Consider the following 24,403-nt stretch of genomic DNA (forward strand, 5'->3'; position numbering starts at 1 on the left):
TACGGGTGTGGAAGAAAAACAGCGCATTCTAGCCTGCGGATCACCATAAACCCGCAGTGATGGGAAAATGTGTCACTGTCAAATTCTCTTTAATAAACCATGTCCGCTGCCTGGCTACCAGGAAGAGATTAATTCACCATGGTTTAATAATAAACACCTAAAAAGGTTCCTTCTTAGGCCTAATTATTAACATGCGGTCCAGTGAGAAGAATATTTGCCTTAAATTAAGTTCTAACTTGAACAATTTTCTTCTTACGAGACATTTAATAAAGAATATTTGCACATTCGACGTGTTTCAATGGTTTTGCTTCCATCATTCCACTTTATACACCATGTTTTGACCTTTTTGTTTTAGCCCCACCCCTTCAGTTCTGACTCCACCCTTTCAGTTCTGGCCCCGCCCCTTAAACCATTACCATATAGTAAATTGTTGCAGCGAGAAATCGTCGGTTTGTAATCGTATGTTGCGATTTATCACAAACTGAACGCCGTAAAGGCTCTAAAGTAAGTTTTTTAGCGGTAACATAGCAATATTTCTCATGATTATAATAACGGAATCTGATCATGGATTTGTGCTACGTAAAAAATTACGATCTTGTCATTACGGCACCTTTTTGACAGAAAAATGGCGAAGGACATGCAGCAATAGTGTACAAATCTACAAGTTCGCATTTCCGTAAAATATTTTCACTGGTTCAGGACGATATAAAGTATCCTAAGCATCGATCTTCAGAAACCAGAAATCAAATCGCAACCCTTTTCCTTCGTCACACAAAGTCACAGTACTGAAATGATGCGTCCATTTTTTTTTTCACAGCATATTTTGCGTTTAATTTCAGCCAACCAAAATCAAAACTGACATTTATACATTTCTCCAAAGCACAGATACAGCATTCAGTGAAAATAAAAATAAAAAAAAAAATCATATTATATACAAAAATTGTTGAACATGATCTATATTTCATTTTTGCATTTTTACATACACATTTCAAGACTTTTTTTTTTTTTTCTTGAGCGTCTACATGCGATCGAGAAGAGCTTCGGCTTTCCTACAAGCATGCTTTCAGGATCTGAGCTAGCTTTCCGGATTCTGTTCTAGCAGATCACATAACCTTCTGAAATAAATAAAGAGACTACGAAGGGCTCTTTAAATACGAGTACATTCATATATGGACATCAGGGCTGGAGCATGCGCTGTGTGACGGTGCTAAATGGGGGAAAAAGCGCTTTCCTGAGATTACCATATTTTCTGGAGTATAAAACACATGGGTTGTTTTGTTTTCTGGCAAAGCGACATATAAGTTTTAACTTCCACATCAGCCTGTTTCGAATACACACACTCACAGTCCCCTCTGAAAGTATCGGAACAGCAAAGAAAATTCTGTTTTGTTTTTTTTTTTTTGGCTATACACCATAGACATTTGGGTTTGAGATCAAAAGATGAATATGAGATGATAGATCAGAATTTCCTGATATTTACATCTAGACGTGTTAAACAACTTAGAACATGGCACCTTTTGTGCCAGAGCACTCGATTTTTAGATGAGCAAAAGTATTGGAACCGATAAAGTAAATAGCACTTAATATTTAGTTGCATATTCCTTGCTTGCAATAACTGCATCAAGCCTGTGAGCCACTGACATCAAACCATTGCATTCTTCTTTTGTGATGCTTTTCCAGGTGTGTACTACAGATTCTTTCAGCTGTTGTTTGGTTTGAGGGGTTTCTCCCTTCGGTCTTCTCTACAGGAGGTGAAATGTTGCTCAATTGGGTTGAAGTTTGGTGATTTTTTTCCACTGATGAAGTCCTTTGTTGTGTTAGCAGTGTGTTTTGGCTTGTTGTCTTGCTGCATGATGAAGTTCTCCCAATTTCTGTAGACCTCTGAATTCATTCTGTTCCTATCATCATGAGTTCCATCATCAATAAAGATTAGTGAGCCAGGTCCAGAAGCAGCCATACAAGCCCAAGCCATGACACTACCTCCACCGTGCTTGACCAATGAGCTCGTATGCTTTGGATCATGAGCAGATCCTTTCTTTCTTCACATTTTGGCCTTTCCTTCACTTTGGTAGAGGTTAATCTTGGTTCCAGAACTTTTCTGGATCATCTCTGTATTTCAAGGTGAATTTGTATCTGGCTTTCTGATTCTTACTGCTGATGAGACGTTTGCAGTATCTTGTGGTACGGCCTCTATATTTCTGCTCTCAAAGTCTTTTTCAAACGGTGGATTGTGATACTATCACCCCAGCCCTGTGGAGGTTGTTGGAGATGCTACTGACTGTTGTTTTGGGGTTTTTCTTTATAGTTCTCACAACGTTAACTGTCATCAACTGCTGCTGTTTTCCGTGGTTGTTGGTCCACCAGTGATTTCTTTCTTTTTCAGGACATTCCAAATTGTTGTATTGGCTATTCCCAATGCTTGTGGAATAGCTCAGCTAGATATTCTCTATTTTCTCAGCTTCAAAATGGCTTGCTTTTCTCCCATAGTCAGCTCTCTGGTCTTCATGTTGGTTTATCCTTTTTAACAACAAAAGCAGTCTTCACAGGTGAAATCCAGGGCTCAAACCAGAAAGTAGATATTCAGAGCTATTAATTGTTTAAACAATCAATCTAACAGGACACACCTGAGCAACAAGAAACACCTGTCAAATAAACTTAAACAAACAGGTGGGTTAAAACAAAAGGTGCCATGTTCTAAGTTGTTTAACACATCTAGACGTAAATATCAGGAAATGAAAGCTGAAATTCTGATCTATCATCTCATATTTATCTTTTGATCTCAAAACCAAATGTCTTCAGTGTATAGCAAAAACAAAAGAATCGGCCTTGCCGTTCCAATACTTTTGTCTTTAGTGTGAACTCGGGCGGCTACTGGATGTATATAAGACGCCATAATACTGTTAGCATGCTACGATTGTAATGCTGGAAATCTGATCATCATGTTAGCAATAATAAGAATTATTATAGTGTCAAACAAATCTACGTCTAAAGTGAACAAGACTTCGTTATTAAACGCTGATGCATAACGACGTCTTTATTAGGACAGAGGGAGTAAAATCGCTAAGTTACGGCAACACTAAAGGGACAAAACCTAAATTCAAATTTGTGTTCTAAGCATCTTAAACTCTGAGGTTACACATATTCCGGAAAATACGGTTCTTAGTGCTTTTGATCCCCTCGTAATCGCACACGTCGTTCACGAAGACACTTTTCCTTCAGCTTAGACTGCACCTGAATAAGATATATATACAACATCAGGCATATCCTCGACAGGATCTGTAAGAATTGGCTTTAAAGGAGCAATAAGAGTCACATTTTATTAGTTTGCTAATGGTCACACAGGAACAGGAACAGGAACAGGAAGTGAGCAATTTAATTCATTACGCAGCACCGAAAGGTGTCGTCCAGCTGCTAATTGATACTTAAGCATTATTTTATTTAATACGTGTCCAGCAGTGTGAATTATCACTTTATCGCTGTTTTAAAGGGATAGTTCATCAAAAAAAAAAATAAAATAAAAATTCAATTTATACAATGAAACTGTTCCCTAAAATTCCATCAATCACCAAAGATATGTTTGTTGTCTGATATGTGCTTTTGTAGCTAATTTTTAAACTAAAATACGCAAACGTCAGATGACAAATGTGTCCTGGCCGAAGGACGACACAGGAGGAAGGGAGAAAACGTGTAAATTTGATTTTCAGTCCAATTTAAACGAACTAACTAACTAACTAACTAACTAACTGCCGTATATACAAACATGAAGCGTAATTCACAACGTTTATTAACTTATTACTTGTAAGGAATGCACGCAGGGAATGAAGAGTGTGTGAGAGAAAGGCAAGTGCAAAAGTGAACGATTTCCTGTTTCTCTATAAGCTGCGAGTCTCCACCTCGATCTTCTCCTCAGCCTGAGAGGCGTCGGGATCCTGGTGGCTCACGCTGGGTCGCACCGTCACCACGGGACCGCCGCCGTGGATCGAGTGCAGGAAGTTCCACGTCTCCTCGGAGATCTGACCCGAATCGGCGCCTGAGGAGGACACGGGACGACGTTGGTGTTCAGGAAGGAAGAAAAAAGGGAAAAAAACTAAAATAAAAAAAGGAAGATGGTTACCTTGCTTGAGCGTGACGTGGCCGTTTTTATTCACAGCGATCTTGGAGTTGTCGATAGGTCCTGGAGGATCTGGAGAAAAAAAAAAAAAAAGATTTCAATCAAAATTTAAAAAAAAAAATGAATACAAATGCAGATACGAACAGTAGATGGAAGACTTGTTGGGTTTTTTTTTTTCGTTACGAAGTCTTGCCATAATGCTTCACAATAAATATGTAACCTGCAGAACGAAATAAAAAAAAAAAAAAAATCGCATGAGGTTTTTACTGTTTTGCTTGACGTAAGGGTTGCCAGATTTTAGCAAAATTCCCATTCACTGAGCGGGAGTTTTTCGTTGTTCTTAAACGATCGTTCTTATTAAAAGAAAATCTCAGAATATCGTACGCTACGTTACAATGAATTGCTGCTTAAAGGACACTGTTTTGACTTGCGGAAGCACTGTATGTGATAGAGAGGTCGTATGTGATGTCTTTTTTTTTTTTTTGGTCACCATTATGATGATGATCATCATCCTCCTCCTCCTCCTCTTACCGTTGTCCTTGCCTTTGACGAAAGCCTCCCATTCACGGAACCACTGCATGCTGATGCAGTAGATGACCACGGGGGCCTCCTCCTCCTGAAACGCCTTGTTCAGCTGCATAAGTGAATAAATACACACACGTGAGAGAGAGAGAGAGAGAGAGAGAGATCTGTGAAAACGCCTCTGCTGCTTGGAAAGTGTTCCAGCACGTAGTTAGCGCAAAGGAAAGAGTCAGCTGAAAAGGAAATTGTTTTTTTTCTTTTGCGAGGTGACATTTTTAAAAAGTGTGAGGTGAGAAAAGTGCATGATTTTGATGACTTACTGTATTCTCTCGCTTTTTAGCACAAGAGAAAAAAGAATCAAAAAATAAGAAAAGAAAGAAAGGGGGGCATTGGAAGAGCAAAGAGAAAAAAGGATGATCTCCGAAATACTAAAACTGATTCGCTCTCATTTTGCATTATCCCACTTTTAACAAGAAACAGAGGAAGGGAGGCAGAATAAATGGAGGGAAGGAAGGATTTAAGGAAAGAAAAAACAGTGGAAGTGTAAAGGAAGGAAGGAAGGAAAGGAAGAAAGGAAGAAAAAAAACAAAGAGATAGAATAAGATGATGGATAGGAAGGAAAGAAGGAAGGAAGGAAAGAAAGAAAAACAAATAAAAAGAATAAATGGAAGGAAGGAAAGAATGAAAGAAAGAATAATGAAAAGCAAAAAGGATGAAGGAAGGAAGGAAGGAAAAACAATGAAAGAAAACAATGACAGAATTAATGAGAAAAGGAAAGAAAGAAAAACAAAGAATGGCAGAATAAAGGAAGAAAGAAAGGAAGGAAGAAATGAGGATAGTTAAGATGGAAAAAAGACGAAATAAAAGAAAGAGAAGGAAAATCAGAATGAAGAAATGAAGGAGTGAAGGAAAGGAAGGAAAGGAAGGAAAAAGACAAAGGTAGGAATGAAAAGAACGAGGAAGAAAGAAAGGAAAGGAAGGTACAAGGAGGGACAGAATAAAGTGAGGAATAAAGGAATGAAGGCGGGAAAGAAAAGAAGAAATGGGTGAAAAAACAAACCAAGGAAAGGAAGGAAGGGGAAAGGGAAGGAGGGAGATGAAGGAGGACAGTAAAAAGACCGAAAGTAGGAAGGAAAGGTTTAAGAAAGAATGAACGAATGAATGAAAGAAAGAGTGAAGGAGAGAAGGAAGGAAACAGAAGCTCTATCTGCTTTCTTTAGTGCATCGGTTCTGATGAATTAATAACGCTGTCGTTTTTGTGGGCTCAGACGTCTGATCTCTGCTCATGAGAACACACCCACACACACACACACACACACACACACACACACACACACACACACATACACACACACACACAGTGTTTAGTTTTTATTTGATTTCTCACCCGTACGAACATGTCCAGCTCGCTCTTGCGCCGTTTCTCCAGCTTCTCAATCTCCAGCTGGCAGGTGTGGCAGACGTACAGATGGTTGACAGCTGGCCCGCCTCCATACCTAATCACCATGGCAACCGTTACAAACTCCAGTCAAACACACACACACACACACACACACACACACACACGGAACCATCCAGGAGCAGTGTGATCACTGTGTACCTGCCGTACAGATGGTCCCAGACGTTTTGGGGCAGCATGACCACGAGGTCATCGATATACGCAGCCTTGTGGGGCGGCACGCCTGCGGAGAGGAAGAGAGAAAAACACTCAACACTCAGGGACACACGCACTGAAGAGCTTCCTTTCTCCACTATTTAAAGGAGGAAGGAAAGAAGGAAAGAAGGAAGGAAGAAAAACAGGGAGAAACAAAGGAAAGATGAAGGGAAGGGGTAAGAAAAAAAGGAGGGAGAAAGAAAGCAAGGAAGGAGGGAAGGAAAGAAAAAAGGGAGTAACAAAGGAAGAATGGAAGGTCAGAAGAAATGAAAAGGGGAAGAAGGAAGGAGGAAGGAAGGAAGGAAGGAAGAATGGAAGGAGCAATGGTAAGGTATGAATAAAAGAAAGAAGGAAGGAAGGAAGAAAGGAGGAAGGGAAACGAAGGAAGGAAGGAAGGAAGGAGGGAAGGAAGGAAGGAAAGTGAGAGTGAAGGAAGGAAGGAATGAGGAGGAAAAGAGGGAAGGAAGTAGGAAAGAAGGATGGAAGGTAGAAAAATTTGCAAAGGTAAAAAGGAAGCAGGGAAAGAGGGAGGAAGGAAGGAAGGAATGAAGAAAGGAATGAGGAAGAAAGGAGGGAAGGGAGTATAGAAGGAAGAAAGAAAGTAGCAAAAGAAGAAAGAAAGGAAAGAAGGAAGTGGGGAAGGTAGGAGGAAGAAAGGAAGGAAAGAAAGAAGAAAGGAAGGAAGGACCAAAGTAAGGAAAGAAGAAAGAGAGAAAGGGAAGGAAGGTGGGAAGGAAGGATGGAAGAAAGAAAGAAAGAAAGGGAAAAATGAAGGAAGAAAAAAGGAAGGAAGGAAGGGAGGAAGGGAGCAGAAAGGAAGGAGGAAGGAAGGAAGAAAGAAAGAGAGAAGGTGTTTCTTTCTGCACTAGTTATTTTATTTAGTAATTATAGTGAAGATGTCAGAAGTATGAACACACGGTACAGAAATGTGATTATTCTGTGTTCAGTACTTTCCCGTTCCTTTAGACTCGGACTCTGTATCAGTTCAGAGCAGAAGAGCTGGCTTTGTGAAACGCTCTGATTTATGGTTTTATGTGCAATCGCTCCTCAACAGCTTACAAAGAAAAGAGGAAGAAGAAGGGAAAGAGAGCTGAGAGGAAGTGGACAAGCGTGGGATATAAACGCCCTCAGATCAGACTGTGCTGCTGTGTGAGTGGTGTAGTGATGAAGGTTGTCATGGAGGAAGTGGATATAAAGAACATGTCTCCTCACCTCCGTGTGCACACAGGAAGTCGCGGTTGGAGATGGGCCCGGGCTCGGCGAACGTTCGGAACTTGTTGAGCCACTGGCGCGAGACGTAGAACTGCAGCAGGCTCGGCTCCATCATGTTGAACAAAGCCGTCACTCGCCGCCTCTCTTTCTGCGCCTCCTCGCTGCTCTTCCTGGAGCACGTGTTATAAAACACGCATCAAGGCCGCGCCCTTTGACCTTAATCTTGAGCCATTATCGGTTATAACTGAGGTTGTAACTGTTACTACCATTATCAGTTGTAATCTGCCTAGCCCCGCCTCCTTATCTCTCTGCACCAATCCACCTGGCCACACCCCCTTATCGCTCTGCACCAATCCACCTGGCCCCGCCTCCTTATCTCTCTGCACCAGTCCACCTGGCCACGCCTCCTTATCTCTCTGCACCAATCCACCTGGCCACGCCTCCTTATCTCTCTGCACCAATCCACCTGGCCACACCCCCTTATTGCTCTGCACCAATCCACCTGGCCCCGCCTCCTTATCTCGCTGCACCAATCCACCTGGCCACACCCCCTTATCTCTCTGCACCAATCCACCTAGCCCCGCCTCCTTATCTCTCTGCACCAATCCACCTGGCCACACCCCCTTATCGCTCTGCACCAATCCACCTGGCCCCGCCTCCTTATCTCGCTGCACCAATCCACCTGGCCACACCCCCTTATCTCTCTGCACCAATCCACCTGGCCCCGCCTCCTTATCGCTCTGCACCAGTCCACATGGCCACACCCCCTTATCGCTCTGCACCAGTCCACATGGCCACGCCCCCTTATCTCCCTACACCAATCTACCTGGCCACGCCCCCTTATCTCTCTGCACCAATCTACCTGGCCACGCCCCCTTATTTCTCAGCAATCCACTTGGCCCCATACTGTATGTTTCTTTGATTTGAGTGAAAAAGCTACATCAGGAATAAAACCCCCTCAGACTCTAGACTTACTTGTAGAAGAGCACGTAGGCCTCGGCGTTCTGAACACAGGACTCGGAGACTTCGGTTACGCTCTGGTCGTCAAACTCGTACCACATCTGGTTCAGGTCGTTGCGGCAGTAAGCCACGTAGTGACCACCTGCACACAGGAAATCCACAAACTCATGTCACCTTTAATATCGTAAATATTACAAACAAAATTCTGTCTCTCTCTCTCTCTCTGTTTTCAGTTTTCAGTTTCAGTTTTCATTCTCTGTCCACCTTTCTGAATCTCTCTCTCTCTCTCACTCTAACTGTGTGTCTCTGGCTCCATCTCTCACACTCTCTCTCTGCATGTGTCTCTCTCTGTCTGTCTTTCTCTCTCTGTCTATCTTTCTGTATCTCTCTCTCACTGTAACTCTGGGTCTCTGGCTCCATCTCTGCCTGTCTTTCTATATCTCTCTCTCCCTCTATATGTGTCTCTATCTGTCTTTCTCTCTCAACTTTCTGTATCTCGCTCTCTTGCTGTCTCTGTATGTGTCTCTCTCTGTCTGTCTTGCTTTTTTCACTCTCTGCCCATCTTTCTGTATCTCTCTCTCTCACTCTAATGCTGTGTCTCTTGCTCCTTCTTTATCTCTCTCTCTCTCTTCCTCTAACTCTGTCTCTTGCTCCATTTCTCTCTCTCTTACTCTCTCTCTCTCTCTCTCTGTCAGTCTCTCTTTCTCTTTCTGGCTGTCTCTCTCTCTGCCTGTCTTTCTGTATCTCTCTCTCACACTCTCTCTTTCTGTATGTATCTTTTTCTGTCTTTCTCTGTCTCTTTCTCTCTAACATCTTTCTGTATCTCGCTCTCTTGCTCTAACTCTGTGTCTCTTGTTCCTTCTCTCTCTCTCTGTCTTGCTTTCTGTGTCTCTCTAGGTCTCTTTCACTCTCTGTCCATCTTTCTGTATCTCTCTCTCTCTCACTCCAACGCTATCTCTTGCTCCTCCTTTATCGCCCTCTCACTCTCTCACCCTAATTCTGTTTCTTGCTTCATCTCTCTCTGTCTCTGTCAGTCTCTCTCTCCATCTGTCTCTCTTTCTCTCTCTCTCCACCATTTTAGGCTTTTTATGGGACAGACACAATACACTTCTATATTGTTTTCCGTACATCCAAAATCAGGACAGAATGAATTAGGTGTATTATCTATTCATTACTCAGCAACACAAAGCCCATATATGGAAAATTTACAGTCACATTATTGCTATTGAGATTTTGTTAACTGTTTATTTTTCTCAGTCCCGTGTGGGTGCGACTCACTGCTGGCGGTGCCGTGGTGACAGATGACGGACAGCAGGTCGTAGGTGGTGGTCTGGGCCGAGCTGTCTTTGGCCAGGAAGGGCTGCAGGTCCAGACCGTCCAGTGGGAAAGAGACGTGAGTGTTGATCTTGGTGGAGAACATCAGCTCGTGCCTGAAGCGCTTCAGGTGAATGCATAAGATCTGAAATAAGAGAAAATATTCTTTAGGATGACTCGGGTCATCACTGTGCGCCTTAATTGTGCACCAAGGTTAATCGCCCCGAAAAACAAAACAAAACAAAAAAAACAGTCAAATAAGAAGATCTCTACGTCTTTAGCGTCAGTAAGAATTTCTGAATATGTATGAATTCATACATATTCATAAATTCTTATTTGTTCTCTTCCACTTGTTCTCTGAGAGTTCAGACTCATGTGGAAATGTAAAATTAGTTCACTCACGTAACAGAGATTCAACAGAAACACATTATCAGAATGCCGGAGCCGTCGTTTTTGATAACGGCTGTATTAAAACCCTGACGTAATCCAGGCACTTAAGCCTTCTTACATCTAGTAAAGTTAAACGTAATCTTTTAAGACTGTATTCACGTCAGCACCATTGTGCTGAATTTAATGCACACTTGTAAAAGATAAGCAGGCGGAGAGAGATTTTCATCACGCACCTCTGGCAAACTCTGAACTTTGCAGAACTTGACTCCATTTCTCAACCTAAATAAAAAAAAACCAAAAAAAAAAAAACACACACAGAACAATGAAACCCTCCAAAGCTCCACGCTTCCCGGAGTGTATGATTTTAAAAAAAATTAATTTAACTGTAATATGCAAAATAAACCATGGTATAGTAAACACGGCTATAATAACAACACTATATATAATAATAACAATACTACTGTATATTAATAATAATAATAATAATATATAATTACACTAAAAACCTAATATATATCACAATATTTACATTTGATTATTCAGCATACTCACTTCTTGCACTTTTCACAGCTGTACATGTTGTCTCCTAAACAGAAAAACACACACAAAGGAAGTTAAGTTAAAAATAAATAAATAAAAAAAAGAACATATATATCAGCCATTATATTAATTAGGCTTTTTTTTTTTTTTTGTGCTCTAATCGCAGGTCCTTCCGTCCTTCCATCCTTCCTTCTGAACTGTGGGTCGATTCCTCAATCACTACGTTCATCCTTTTATCATTTTTTTCAAATTATTTTCAAGTGGTGAAGAACAGAGAGCGGTTTATGTTGAAGCGAACCCTGGACCACCATTTTGAAGAGGAGCAGGGATCAGTTCTCTGGGCTCCATCAAACGTACCGAACTCTCGAAATAACGATTTCTTCCTGATCGCGACGTTCCGTTTTAAAATACGGCGATAAATGATTTCATCGTCCAGAACCGCTAGCTTAAATAAGACAGGAAAACGTGTCCCTCTGCAGCTTATACACAGTGACAGCCTCAAGCCCCAGCCCAAATTACAACACCCATAATGCAGTGCACTTAAACATGATAAACATAGAAAGTGACAGAGAGCCTTACTTACCTTTGAGTTCGTCTCGAGCGAAGAAGGCGGCCAGACAGTCCTGCAGTGTGACCACCGGGCCCCAGAACCAGCTACGTATAAACAAAACGGAAGAATAATCATTAAAATATTAAAGGCTACGAAATATTGGATGGGATACAGCAAAAAATATTCCAAACTACGTGTCGAGGATGGAAGTGATTCCCATTTCAAAACTGACTGTTTTTAGCTCTCTTCCACCCCACTGATATATATATATATATATATATATATATATATATATATATATATATATATATATATAAATATATATATTTATCACCTCTTGATGTACTCGAGGACGTAGGCGATCCAGCCCTGAGGAGCGTAAGCCTCGCCGCACGAACCCGCCTTCACCAGCGACGTCTGATGAGTGGCCGAGTGAAGCTTGGCTAGATCCTCTTTCCCGGGAATGGGCAGGGAAATGTCCTGGAAGTTCTCCAGGGTCACTGATACCTGAGGAGAACAGAGCAAGTTCATATTATTACACACATACGACGAGAACGCACACACATACTGTACGTGACGGCGTGTCTCGGAGTGACTCACCCGGTCGCAGGTCAGGCACTGCACCGAGCTGACGATGGTGCCGTCGAAAACGTCGGAGATGACGCTGCGGTATTTCCTCTGCCGCTTGCTCTTCGGGGGCGCAAACATGCTCACTGTTCCAGACACACACACACACACACGTGTGTACGATCGATCACCTTTTTACGCCAAATGCAAATTTAAGAGTTTTGTGAATATTTGAAAACTCGGACTCATCCCTAAAACACCTGGGATATTCTTTCATTTCTTATTGATCTTCAGATTTTAAAAAACATAATAATCGGATTTATTTCATCGTAACAAAAAAACCCAATTACTATTAATCACTATTTATTATTTTTTATTTCATGTTTTTTTTTTTTTTTAGTTTTATCCCCTATTCTTTTTTTTTTTTTTTTTTTTTTTTGAAGAGTTACCTTTCTTGTGAGCTGGGTTGAGGTTTGGCCACATGGGGGTGGATTTGGGTGGGCTGCTGGACAGTTTGGACCCGATGTTCTCGCTGGCACTTGGGCTCTGGGGCCGGCCACTGCTGCTGATCTGGATCTCTGGATTAGTGTCTGAGGAAAGAGGAGAAAAAAAATGTAAGAGCTATAAGAAAAGTGAACATCAGATTAACAAAGCTGTACCTGCACCTTCTGACCAATCAGATTCGAGAATTCAAAGCACAACCATGGCACTGACCCGTGGCCTTGCTGTGCTTGATGGCTCCCTGGCTGCTGACGATGGTCGCCGTGTCCTCGTCCTTGTCCAGGTCGGCTCGGTGCCGCTCGTTGATGAGGTTCTTCTCCCTCTGCCGCTCTCGGCTCGCTTTCTCCTCGTCTGAGATGAGCGTTTCGGCTTCGTTAGCCTCGTTAGCTTCGTAAGGCTCGGCGGGCTCGTTCGGCTCGTCTTCGTCCGTTCCTGCAGTCTGACTCTGGTCTTCGGGTTCTTCTATCGGCTCCTTGAGCTCCTCGTGCAGCTGGTCCATCAGGCAACGTAGGAACTCCTGAGAATCCTGAGCAGAGACGCACAAAGATGTAAGATGTAAAAAAAATTCAGCAATCTCAGGCATAAGGGATAATGCTCAAGTTTCGCTGTTAGCTCCTAGAAACAATAGAGACTCGGCTCGGCTAGTTAGTGATCTACGAGATGAAGAGCACGGTGCCGTTGATGGCCATATTGGCATGAAAGTTGAAGTTTTGGCAGCTGAGTGTACTGTTCAGAAGTTCAGAGAGCTGAACAGACTAAAGCACTAAAGCTCCGCTGCATCATTCTCTTTAACTATGTTAACTATGAAGATTAATAAGCATTTATTTAATATTTTGCTTATAACAGACAATTTAACATCAAGCAAACTGCAAACCTCAGTCTTTGGACTGTTATGCTCCAATAGCTGAAAAGGTACTTCACTAAGATAAACCAAATATCCAATCTAGTCTGCTAAATACACAAAAAATACACAAGCTGTTACAGAGGATACATTCAGGAGGGTTCAAAAGTCCTGGACCACTACCAAGAACTGTTTACTCCATAACATCAACGATCAGGTTTTACTGACTGAACAAACACATAACACAGTCCATATCAGGTCTTATCATTTCTCGGACTCTTTACCCGGTCACTGACTTTTGGTGGATGGCCTCCTCTAGACCTGCTGTAGAGTCACGGTTGTGCCATATTCTTTCCAATTTTTAAGGAATGGATTTAAAGTTTAAAATTTGGGATACATTTTTTTCTTAACCAAATCCCGATTTATACTTTTAGAACTTTGTCCTGCACTTCAATTCGATTTTATTTGCATAGTGCTTTTAACAATGGACGTTTTCACAAAGCAGCTTTACAGAAATAAATACATTCAGGATATAAATTGTAAATTAATTTGAACAATTCGTTTACAATTGAATTTACAAATGAATTTGTAAATGAATTTATCCCTGCACTTTATGCAATTTATCTGCACTTGTTTTGAAAGCTCCTTGATGTTCATGATTGTTTGTTTAGGTATGTTCTCTAAGGAAAAGTCGTATTTATATTGAGATCACGTGCCAATAGGGCTGTGGTCAAATCCAAGACCAGGACTAGCCAAGATCCAATCAAGACCGAGTCTTCAGGGGGGTCGACGTCAAGTCAAGATCGAGACTGAAAGCCATCAAGTCCTTTGAGGCCAAGCCTTTACTTCAGCTAGTTCATGCATTACGCCAATGATGAGGCGGTTTTCTAGAAGAAAACGTACTTGTTGTCGAACTTTGTGCATACTAAAAGAAAAGACAAACTCTTGTACTTGTACTTGGACTTGGGCACTGGTCTCACCAAAGGTCTATGGCAAGGGTCTTCAATCTGATCCATTTACAAACTCTCAGTCAAGACCAAGACTATAGTCCAACCAGGCAGGACTATTTCTTGTGTTTAATCCTTTCATCTTGGGCTCCAATCAACTATCAAGTGTGCCTCCTATTTCACTGGAAAGAAAACCTGCAGCTATACCGGCCCTTTGCGTATAGGATTGAAGACCCCTGCCATAGACCTTTGGTGAGACCAATGCACAAGTACAAATCTGAGACAAATCCAAGTCAACATAAAAAACGTTTCAAAACCAGGTCTGAGTCCTACATCTCGATGTGAAACTTTACCTGCATATAGATTGACACATTTCAACTAATTATGTGACTACTGATGGCACCAGAACTAACTTAGAGGTTTCATACCAATGGAGTGGGGGGGGGATGAATACTTATGTAATTGCAACTTTTAGGTTTTTTTATTTGTAAATAATTTCATAAACTATATTGATTGTTTTCACCCCACTTCAATATTATGGACTACGTCGTGTAGACTCATGACAAATCCGCCCTAGCTCCACTATAAAATATGGAAAATTTCAATGGGGGTGAATATTTATGCAAAGCACCGTATATACATTTACGTGTGATAACAACTCGCAGCAATGAAATAAACGATCTGCATGCAGAATACTCAAACAGATTTCAATTTAATATCAGGGATGTTATACTACACTGTCAAACACAAAATCGATTAGATTTGTCTTTGGAAATAAAAGACTGTTCTTGGTAATGCACTGTAAATCTCTGATATGAAGCGTTCTGCCAACGCAGCACTCCGTAAAATCAGATTACTGCCACTGTAGCAGACTTACAGAACTACAATTTCATCCTAAACCACACATATATATGTTAATGCTTTGAAAAATGGCTCTTACCCTCAGGCTAGCCATTTTTTTTTAAAGAAACATGCATGAAAGTGGAAAGAAGTGGATACAAAAATCCTGCATGGGTTTATGGGTATAGTGGAGCTTCAGAGAACGTAATGCTGAGAGGAACTGGAGAATACGATGGATAATAATTGAGCCCTTGAACCAAGCAGACTCACAGGAGAAGCTTGTGACCAATCAGTGATGCTCATTACAGCAAGCTCCGCCCCAAAAGTACCTAGGCTGAAGCTGGAACAAAAAAAAAACACCCTTGAGCTAAACCAAGACCAAAACCGCTAAATTCGGACCTGGTTCCTCCAGTGGAAGGTTTCCTGAACATCTGAAGAAGTTTTTGTGGTGGAAATGTGCGTTCTCTAAACCATCACACACATCATGGATAGGAAGTCGGGTATCTCCTGAAGGACTCACCTGTTGGGAGTAACCTCGAAACATCGGATTAACAGCTTTGATGCCCTGGAACAGGTTTGTTGGGATGACATAGGAAGGCCTGCAAAGAAATAAACACACAAATACACAATTTATCACCCCGGATACAAACAAACTTATTTGTAAACGATTCGCAAGTGCATTTACACAAGAAATGTAGTGTTCATGAAAACCTCAAAGTTCATACCATACATTAAATAGCAACAGCCGAGCTGCATTAGTGGAAGATTTAGCGTTCTTAGGAGACACTTTTCAGTCGCCATTTTATCATTTTCAGCTCTTTGTGAGCTTTGCCTTATATGGCGTTTTGTGGGCGTGGCTAAATGTAAACCAGCTGTGCTGTAAATGCGTTTGGTAATGCACGAGTGATTTTCTTAGTTTCAGAAACCTTTGTACATCTGGCAGGAAGTTTTAGGCTGGTTTGGACGACGAAAACACTCACTCACACTTTTACAAAAACATAAACAAGCCTCAATAATCTGAAAAACAATGATGGCTTATGTGTGTGTGTATATATACACACACACACACACACACACACACACACATTTACCTACCTGTTCTTGTGCCACAGGTCTGTAATCAGCTTCTGGTAGCTTTTACACAGTGCCGGCTTCTTGTCTGTTCGGACCAGACCACCACAGTCTATGAAGAACTGAGTGAGCGGAGGACTGAAACACAAAATACAGAAGAAGGACAAACTGATCATAATGTGAACGATGCGATGTAATGACACAAAGACTAACTATTTCCTGGACAACAAACAAGTTGCTTTTTTAGCAAAAGAAAAACAATACTAAATATAGTATGTTGCACTAGTTTAATGTGTAGTTTAATGTTTGTCCCATTAGTGTTACCAAAGTCCAGCCCCAGAGCTACAGTCCTGATCCTGATAAGGCCTTCAAAATATCTGTCTATAAGTACATCCTTAACAATAAGTCATTACTTATGGAATAAAAAAACACTCTGTGTCATGCTGTTACAGGAAAATAATCAACAAAGGGGTAGTGTGATGAAGCAGTGATGAGTTCATCAATGTTGCCACCCCAAAGTTGATTCTTTTCCTATAACATCACATCATCCGGAAGTGTTCTATTCCGCTTATACGACAGCAATTCACCAAAATTTACAATTTTTTTTTTTATTAATTAAAGATGTCATAACTTTTATCCATTTCTAGTTACATTTAATGTTCCACAAAACAAGTTAGCTCTCTCACCAGCTGTCTTTTTTTCCTCTCATGACGTAAATAAGACCGTAACAGCACTTTTCATATTTTACTAATGAATTTCTAAATGCTTTGCATGACGTACATGGAAAAATACTCAAAAAATATTTGAAAAAATAAATAAATAAGTTACAAGATTACATTTTAACCAGGCGGCTGATTATTTATAGTAATCTAGGAGTATAAATTAAACTGTGTGTAAAACTGGACTGAAAGTGACCATCACAATCATGATGACCTTGAAAGAAAGAGAGGAGAACAAAAGGTGATGTGTGACGCAAAAAAAGACCTTAGCTGATTAAAAAAAAAGCTGTAACAGAGCGCAGCGGCGAGTTATACAGCTCATAGTGAGAGAAGAGCGATTGTCACACTTAACGAGGTGAGGAAGGTTGAAAAAAAAATAATACATGGCATCAGTTCTCACCAGTTGGACAGCGCCTGCAGTGCTGCGTTCATGTAGCAGGTGTTGCCGATGTTTTTCAGGCCGGTCAGACCTGCAGGAGCGCAGCATGAACGTTAATCAAGGATTAAACCGGGCCATAGGGAACACGTCGTGAACAGCAGAGAAGCAGAGAAGCGGAAATACATCATCTACGCCATAGTATGTAAGTCTAAGTGTGAGCATTTTTACATTTTCACAGCCGTTACGGTAATAATAAGAGTAATAATAACTAATAATCAAGGTTTCAACACAGTAATAAAACAGTATAAGTAAAAATTTTAGCACTGATTATTAAGGGTGTGACTATCAGGCTTTAACCGTTTGATCATTACACCCCTATTAATTATTTACATAGTAATAAATAACAATAAGAAAAACTAGTAATGGTCGTAAACACAATTTATAATCAAATAGTAATAATTGTGTCGTAATCTCTACCTAAAATTAATATTTTCAAAAAGAATTTGAACTATAGAAATATATACTGTATATACTATTTCAGATATCGCTCTAATAGCTCTTAAGGTTATTTATTTCTATAATAGTTTTGTTTTGCTTACTATTTTGTTTACTGCTATCGCTGTGAAGTTGATTACGTTCCTATAACAGCGAGTGTTTTATTCCTCTTATACCTCAGCTGTTTGATTTATTACAAAACAACAAAAGTGCCTTTGATCCATTTCTAATAATGTTTGTAGTAACATTTATAGTTAAAACACTAAATACAAGTTATCGCTTATGCTATAAAAAAACATATGTTATATCTACTTGTCTTCACGAATGAGTTGTTACTATAGCAACGATAACATATTAGAAAGTGCGCTGCTGCTGTAGAAACACCATCGAACCAATCAGATCTGAGAATTCGACTGGTGTATAAACATAAAATGCGGCCATTTTGTTTTACTACAGCGAGACAATGTTTTTGACCTACCTCTAGTCCTCAGATCGTCTTCTTCTTCGGTCTCCATATCCAGATCCTCGGGTACTCCGGCTGGTGGCACTCTCAGAGCGGTGGGGCTGCCTGGAACTCCGGGATCCTGATCACACACAGGGGGTTACACACAGGGGGTTACACACAGGGGGTTACACACAGGGGGTTACACACAGTTAATCCTCTCAGGACTCAAAGAGTTTGTTTAGCACACACTCGAGCTGATCAGTTAATGTATGAGGAAGAGTAAAGGCACTACGGCGACACATTCTCCAGACTGGGTGGGTGGGTGAGTGAGTGTGGGTGGGTGGAGGATACCTGGCCAGGCAGCGGGACAGGTGAGATGGGTTTGGCAGTGCCAGTGGGCGGGGTAACAGGGCCCAGCTTCCTGTCCAGGAAGACTTCCTTGGAACAGGCGTAACACCAAACCCTCAGCGTGGTCAGATTCACTGTCAGGTTGTGCCGCGTCTCCTGGAAAAGCCAGAGGGGATTTAGATGGAAAAGTTCTACGTACGTATATATATACACATATACATATATATATATACATTTATCTGTCTCTAAATTAAACACGCTATTTTTGGTCCAGGGGTTAGGTACATAGACAGACAGCTAAACACGGCTGTCCGCTCGTTATCAAGTCTGAACAGAGCCATGCATTCCCAAAGTGGCATACATTCGGAAAAAAAAATCCCAAACAACGTTTATCAGAGGGCTGGTGCGTTGCCTTTGATACGGAAATACTGCAGCACATGGTGGTATTTTATGACACCAATACATACACTCTGTACTGTTCAGACATTCCCAAGAGAATCAGATTCCCAAATCAGTGAAATATTCCACCATTCTGTCTTCTCCAGGAAAAAGGAGCATATGGTGTGTGTGTGTGTGTGTTAGTGGTGGGCAGTTGAGAAGTGGGGCGTGGCAGGATGAGGACTGGTCTCCAGCTATGCGCGCACACACACACACACACACACACACGCACACGCACACACACACAGTGCAGAATCCACTCCATTATTCATGGCAGTGGATTAGCTTTTCGCTGCTCCTTCCATTTGTGGGCAAAAAAATACAATCTGACTAGCTGTTTCTGAAGGGCATGAAATATTCAAAGGCAGACTGGCTAAAGGCTTTAGCAAAGTGCCTTAGCTTTACAGCGCTAGCTCTAAAAAAAAAAAAAAAAAAGTGAGAGCCTCATGATTCACAAAGCAGGCTGAAACTGAGCTTTTAGAAAGACTGGTGCAGTGTTTTATTTCATTATTTGTTGTTTATTATTATTATTTCCCAAAATAAAGGCAGCGTCTTGCGTAACTCATCCCAACCCATTAGCCGACTTTCTGACTTAACCCTAGCAATCAGAGAATATTCTCATTATTCCTTAGCAATCATCAGTCATTCTAGCTCATAACTAAAAATCTGTGAATGTCCCAACTAATCCCAGGCAATCAGAGACTCTTCAAACTCAGCCCTAGTGGCTGTTCTGATTTATCCCTATCCATCAGCAATGTTATGACTCATCCCTAAATAGCAGCCAATGTTCTGACTCGTTGCGATCAATCAGCAGTTGTTGTGACTCATCCCTAATGAACAAAAGCTGTTCCTCTTCTTCCCTAATAATCAGCAGATGTTCTGGCTCATCCCTAGCGATAAGCCAATGTTCTGACTTATCTCTAGCCATCAGTGATGTTCTGACTCATCCCTAGCAATCGCCATACATTCTGGATTATTCTTATCGATTGGCTATGTTCTGAGACATCCTTAGCATTCAGCAGATTTTCCAACTCATCTCTGGCAATCAGTCAACGTTCTGGCGTATCCATATTGATCAGCAATTTTCTGACTCATCCCTAACGATCAGCAGATGTTCCAAGTCAAACAAAATTATCAAAGGATGTTCCGACTCACCGCTAGCAATCAGTCAATGTTCTGGCTGATCCATATTGATCAGCAGATGGTCTGACTCATCCCTAACAATCGGCAGATGTTCCCACTCATCCCTAACAAGCAGGAGATGTTCCGACCTTTCCCAAGCAATCAGCCAACATTCTGTTCTGATGTTCCAATGTTCTGACTCATCCCCAAAAATCAGCAGATGTTCTGACTCATCCCTAACGATCAGAAGATGTTCCAAGTCAAAGATAATTATCAAAAGATGTTCCAACTCATCCCAAGCAATCAGTCAGCATTCTGGCTTTTCCAAATCGATCAGCAGATGTTCTGACTTATCCCCAAAAATCAGCCAATGCTCTGACTCATCCCTAACGATCAGCAGTGTTCCGACTCATCCCCAACAATCAGAAAATCTTCCAATTCAACTGACGCATATTACTGTTACTATTATTGTTAATGTAGTTTTTCTTCTACGAGTTTGATTCAGTGATTAGTGTTTGCGGCACTCCTGAGCTCGGTGTGAGTGTGTTGGTGGAGGGTGTGTAAGTCTTTACAGCACCTCTGAGACTAAGCCCCTCGTGGGACTAAGCCCCTTAGCTCACTCTCACTCTGCATGTCTCTCCGTGCCAGAGTGTGTGTGAAGACTTGTCTGTAAATCTGTCAGTTATTTAAAAATGATTTTATAACATGAAACTGGAAGGATCACACACCTGAGAGTGGACTGTACTGTGGTCGGCGTGGGACTCTCCGCATCCGACATAAGCACAGCCATTCTGGAGGGGAAACAAACACACACACACACACACACACACACACTTAGTATTTAACAGAGATTTTAAAAACTTGTATAAATACATGCCATGCCATCATTTTCATCCATTCTTTGATGAAATGTTTCGAGAGTTTACTGTATAATCCTGTTTTTTTAACATTTTACGCACTTCCAGACAGGCCCAGAGGTTCGGCCCACCGACTCTGCAGTCCTGGCACTGGCCCTGAAATCACACACTGACATTATTAATGATATACGACAAATAATAATTAATTCATGTTAACAAAATATAAACAAAAGTCACAACGTGTTAACTGTAGAGGATCTCAGCCCTAAGCCTCCATCTAACATTTCATTTAAATTATTTTAACATAAACATATTACTTATAATTCAATTTTAAAATGTATTAATAAATAGATAGAACCGAGATGATTTCAAATCGTGATTACCGTGAATGTGAAAAAAAGTTAAAAAAAATAAAATAAATAAATAATAAAAAAATTTTTTAAAAAGTATCGGGCCGTGGCTACTCACGTGAGACTTTTGGATTAGCTCCTCTTTAGTGATCTCTCCAACGCACTCCAGGTGCGGGCAGTCGCAGCTCGAGGCAGCCGGCATCACTCTATCACAGCTGAGAAAGAGAGAGAGAGAGAGAGAGAGAGAGAGAGAGAGAGAAAGAGTCATGGAGTGTGTCAGAGAGAAATTCAGAGTGAGAGAATGTCAGAGAGAGAGAGAGAGAGAGAGAGAGAGAGAGTCAAAGAGACAAAGAGAGAGTCGGACAGAGTGAGAAGGAGAGAGTCAAAGGGAAAGTCAGAGAGAGAGAGAGAGAGTCAGAGTGAGAATCAGAGAGAGAGAAAGAGAGAGTCAGAGTGAGAGTCAGAGAGAGAGAAAGAGAGAGTCAGAGTGAGAGTCAGAGAGAGAGAGGCAGAGAGAGAGAGAGTCAGAGAGAGAGAGAGTCAGAGAGAGAGTCAGAGAGAGTGAAAGAGTCAGAGAATGTGTCAGAGAGAGAGAGAGAGAGAGAGAGAGAGAGAGAGATTCAGAGAGTGTGTGTGTGTGTGAGAGAGAGAGAGTCAAAGAGAGAAAGACAAAGTCAGATAGAGAGAGAGAAGGAAAGAGTCAGAGTGAGAGTCAGAGAGAGAGAAAGAGAGAGTCAGAATGAGAGTCAGAGTGAGAGTCAGAGAGAGGGAAAGAGAGAGTCAGAGTGAGAGTCAGAGTGAGAGTCAGAGTGAGAGAAAGAGAGAGAGAAAGAGAGAGTCAGAGTGAGAGTCAGAGAGAGAGTGTCAGAGTGAGAGGCAGAGAGAGTGAAAGAGTCAGAGAATGTGTCAGAGAGAAAGTCAGAGAGAGAGAAAGAGAGAGTCAGAGAGAGAGTCAGAGTGAGAGTCAGAGAGAGAGTCAGAGTGAGAGAGTCAGAGAATGTGTCAGAGAGAAAGTCAGAGTGAGAGAATGAGAGAAAGATTCAGAGAGTGTGTGTGTGAGAGAGAGAGAGAGTCAAAGAGAGAAAGAGAAAGTCAGACAGAGAGAGAAGGAAAGAGTTAGAGTGAGAGTCAGATAGAGAGTCAGAGCAAAGGAGAGAGAGAGTGAGAGAGTCAGAAAGAGTGAAAGAGAGAATCAGAGACAGAGTCAAAGAGAGCCGAGGAGAACAAGAGTCACAGAGAGAGAGAGAGAGAGAGAGAGAGAGAGAGAGACAAGGAGTCAAAGAGAGAGTGAGCGAGTCAGAAATAGAGTTCGAGTCAATCCCAGTTCCAGTCACTCCAAAGTTAAAAAATAAAATCATTCCCATTTCCTAAACCTAAGACGCAGCAGGAGAAGAGTTGGATCCGGATTAAAACGTGCCCTGATGCATTGTGGGATATGTTCTGCAGCCACGTGCCTCCAGTCAGTAGACAGACTGAGTCACTGAGAATGAGAGAAAGCAGACGACAACAACCACGAAAGTGGAAGTGTCCAGCGATCCACAGCCCCAGAGCTCTCCGTCTCGGCGATCAGACTTCAGCTTACAGACGTGTCTGTTTTTATATCTGTACATCATTCGGATTATTCGGTTATTACGCCTCCGTGAACGACTCTGTGGTGCTGTAACGTGAGACGTGGAGTTTTAAGTGGAAGTAAATTCAACACCAGAGATAAGACGACAAACTGAAAGAATGATGAATCACATGATCAGATATGGAGGGGAAAGACACCGAAAGCTCTCAGGAAGCTTATCCACAGAAACGACCAGAACCACAGCACGGCCGAGATGTTGTCATTTCTCTGATTACAAAAAAAAACAACAAAAAAAAAAACTCTAATGTCAGAAGGAAACCTTTGTTTCAAATGGATCTGAATCCATGATGTATTTTTTTTTTATTCATTTTACAAAAACCCTATCACTTACAACACTTTAAATACAAATCAAAACTAACAAATACCAACAGAAACACAATTTAAAAATGTTTAAATGTTTTCTCAGCCTCTACAGAGCACCTTCAGGTTCGTGGGGGCTTCATTTCTCATTTATTTTAATCTCAAATGAAATAAAATTGGAATTAAATACACAATATGTGCAACAACTAATGCACTATAGAATGAGCTTTAACCGGACGCGCATGCGCAGTACAACCTTAAGGCTATTTGACAGCTGTGCTATCCTAATGCTAGCTAGCTGTTAGCCGACCTAAGGTTTACTGACTTATCTAAACCTAATTCCCTAATAAATACAATGATTTAGCTTTTAGTAACAAAGCATTTAATATGAATATTTTTAAATCAGTCTATTCTGTCTGGCTGCACATTAGCATTAGCGAAACTTAGCTATCGTTAGCAGAGCTCGCGCAGCTGCAGTGCTTTACCTCCAAAGACGTAAATAAAGATTCCAACTTGCTGATGAAGATGTCAAAATCTCGTCCTCGTCTTTCCTCAAGCTACATATTTCTTAAAAATCATCTTGTTTTGTGATGCTAAAAGTGTCAGAGATCCACCTAGCAACGGCTGACATCCACTTTCCGTGCCCTGTAACACTACATGATACAGCCCTAACCGCTATTTCCGGTTCTGAGCCGGCCGTATCCCAAACGCCTCACAACTCCCTGCACATGCGCACTACGTACTGCGCGGAATAACTGACGTCTACAGCCTACATAGTGCACTACTTTTCTAATTCGGAGCCGTTTGGAATTCGGCCAATGATTGGGCGTAAATGTCAAAGCAGTGACTCGGTCGCCGTCTAGCGGTCAGATACAGGAACAACAAGCAAAAATCCCCGCGGATTGGACCTGCGCTCCCCCGGCCCAAGCGCCTAGTGGACACATGTGAGTATTACACAAAGTCAGTTTTATATATTAGATTAGATTAGATTCAATTTTGTTATTATCATTGTGTACGAGTACAGAACCAACGAAATACAGTTTAGCATTTAACCAGTATTGCAAATAGCAATATGTCTATAAATATATATATTTTTATGTATATACACGTATATAAATTTTTAAAAATATGTTTTAAAGCTTTTAAACCTTACTTTCTTGCTTGTCATTTAAACAGTATATTTATTTATTTGTTTGTTTACTTTGTTTGCACATATCCTTTAGCTAACTACTTTTTAAATGGCTTTTTTATTTTTTAAACTTGTTTGTTTAAATAATTATATTTAAACAACATAATTATA

At 41.1% G+C, this 24,403-nt stretch overlaps 1 protein-coding gene across 1 annotated transcript; it reads right to left on the reverse strand.

The window, feature by feature from the left end:
* Positions 1 to 802: 802 nt before the first annotated feature.
* On the reverse strand, positions 803 to 23,906 carry usp33 (ubiquitin specific peptidase 33). Its single transcript, XM_034303995.2, has 24 exons — positions 23,589 to 23,906; positions 21,292 to 21,388; positions 20,926 to 20,979; positions 20,695 to 20,757; positions 18,410 to 18,562; positions 18,092 to 18,197; positions 17,140 to 17,209; positions 16,045 to 16,158; positions 15,470 to 15,548; positions 12,535 to 12,847; positions 12,270 to 12,410; positions 11,854 to 11,966; positions 11,588 to 11,760; positions 11,287 to 11,357; positions 10,716 to 10,749; positions 10,397 to 10,442; positions 9,738 to 9,918; positions 8,475 to 8,601; positions 7,500 to 7,669; positions 6,234 to 6,315; positions 6,021 to 6,129; positions 4,643 to 4,745; positions 4,115 to 4,183; positions 803 to 4,030 (listed from the first exon to the last, which is right to left on the reverse strand). Exons 2-24 carry the CDS (start codon positions 21,373 to 21,375, stop codon positions 3,873 to 3,875), a joined length of 2,613 nt encoding a protein of 870 aa, XP_034159886.2. The 5' UTR covers positions 21,376 to 21,388; positions 23,589 to 23,906; the 3' UTR covers positions 803 to 3,872.
* Positions 23,907 to 24,403: the final 497 nt, after the last annotated feature.

This window comes from Pangasianodon hypophthalmus, chromosome 4 (genome assembly GCF_027358585.1).
Source record: "Pangasianodon hypophthalmus isolate fPanHyp1 chromosome 4, fPanHyp1.pri, whole genome shotgun sequence".
Classification (NCBI taxonomy): Eukaryota; Metazoa; Chordata; class Actinopteri; order Siluriformes; family Pangasiidae; genus Pangasianodon; species Pangasianodon hypophthalmus.

Bases quoted from the DNA above. Each gene is read 5' to 3' on its own strand.
- usp33 (XM_034303995.2), bottom strand. From the start codon at position 21,375: ATGCCGGCTGCCTCGAGCTGCGACTGCCCGCACCTGGAGTGCGTTGGA. The intron at 20,758-20,925 runs GTGCGTAAAATG...TTTCCCCTCCAG, and splicing joins ACCTCTGGGCCTGTCTGGAA to AATGGCTGTGCTTATGTCGG. The intron at 18,198-18,409 runs GTATCCTCCACC...GTGTGTGATCAG, and splicing joins CTGTCCCGCTGCCTGGCCAG to GATCCCGGAGTTCCAGGCAG.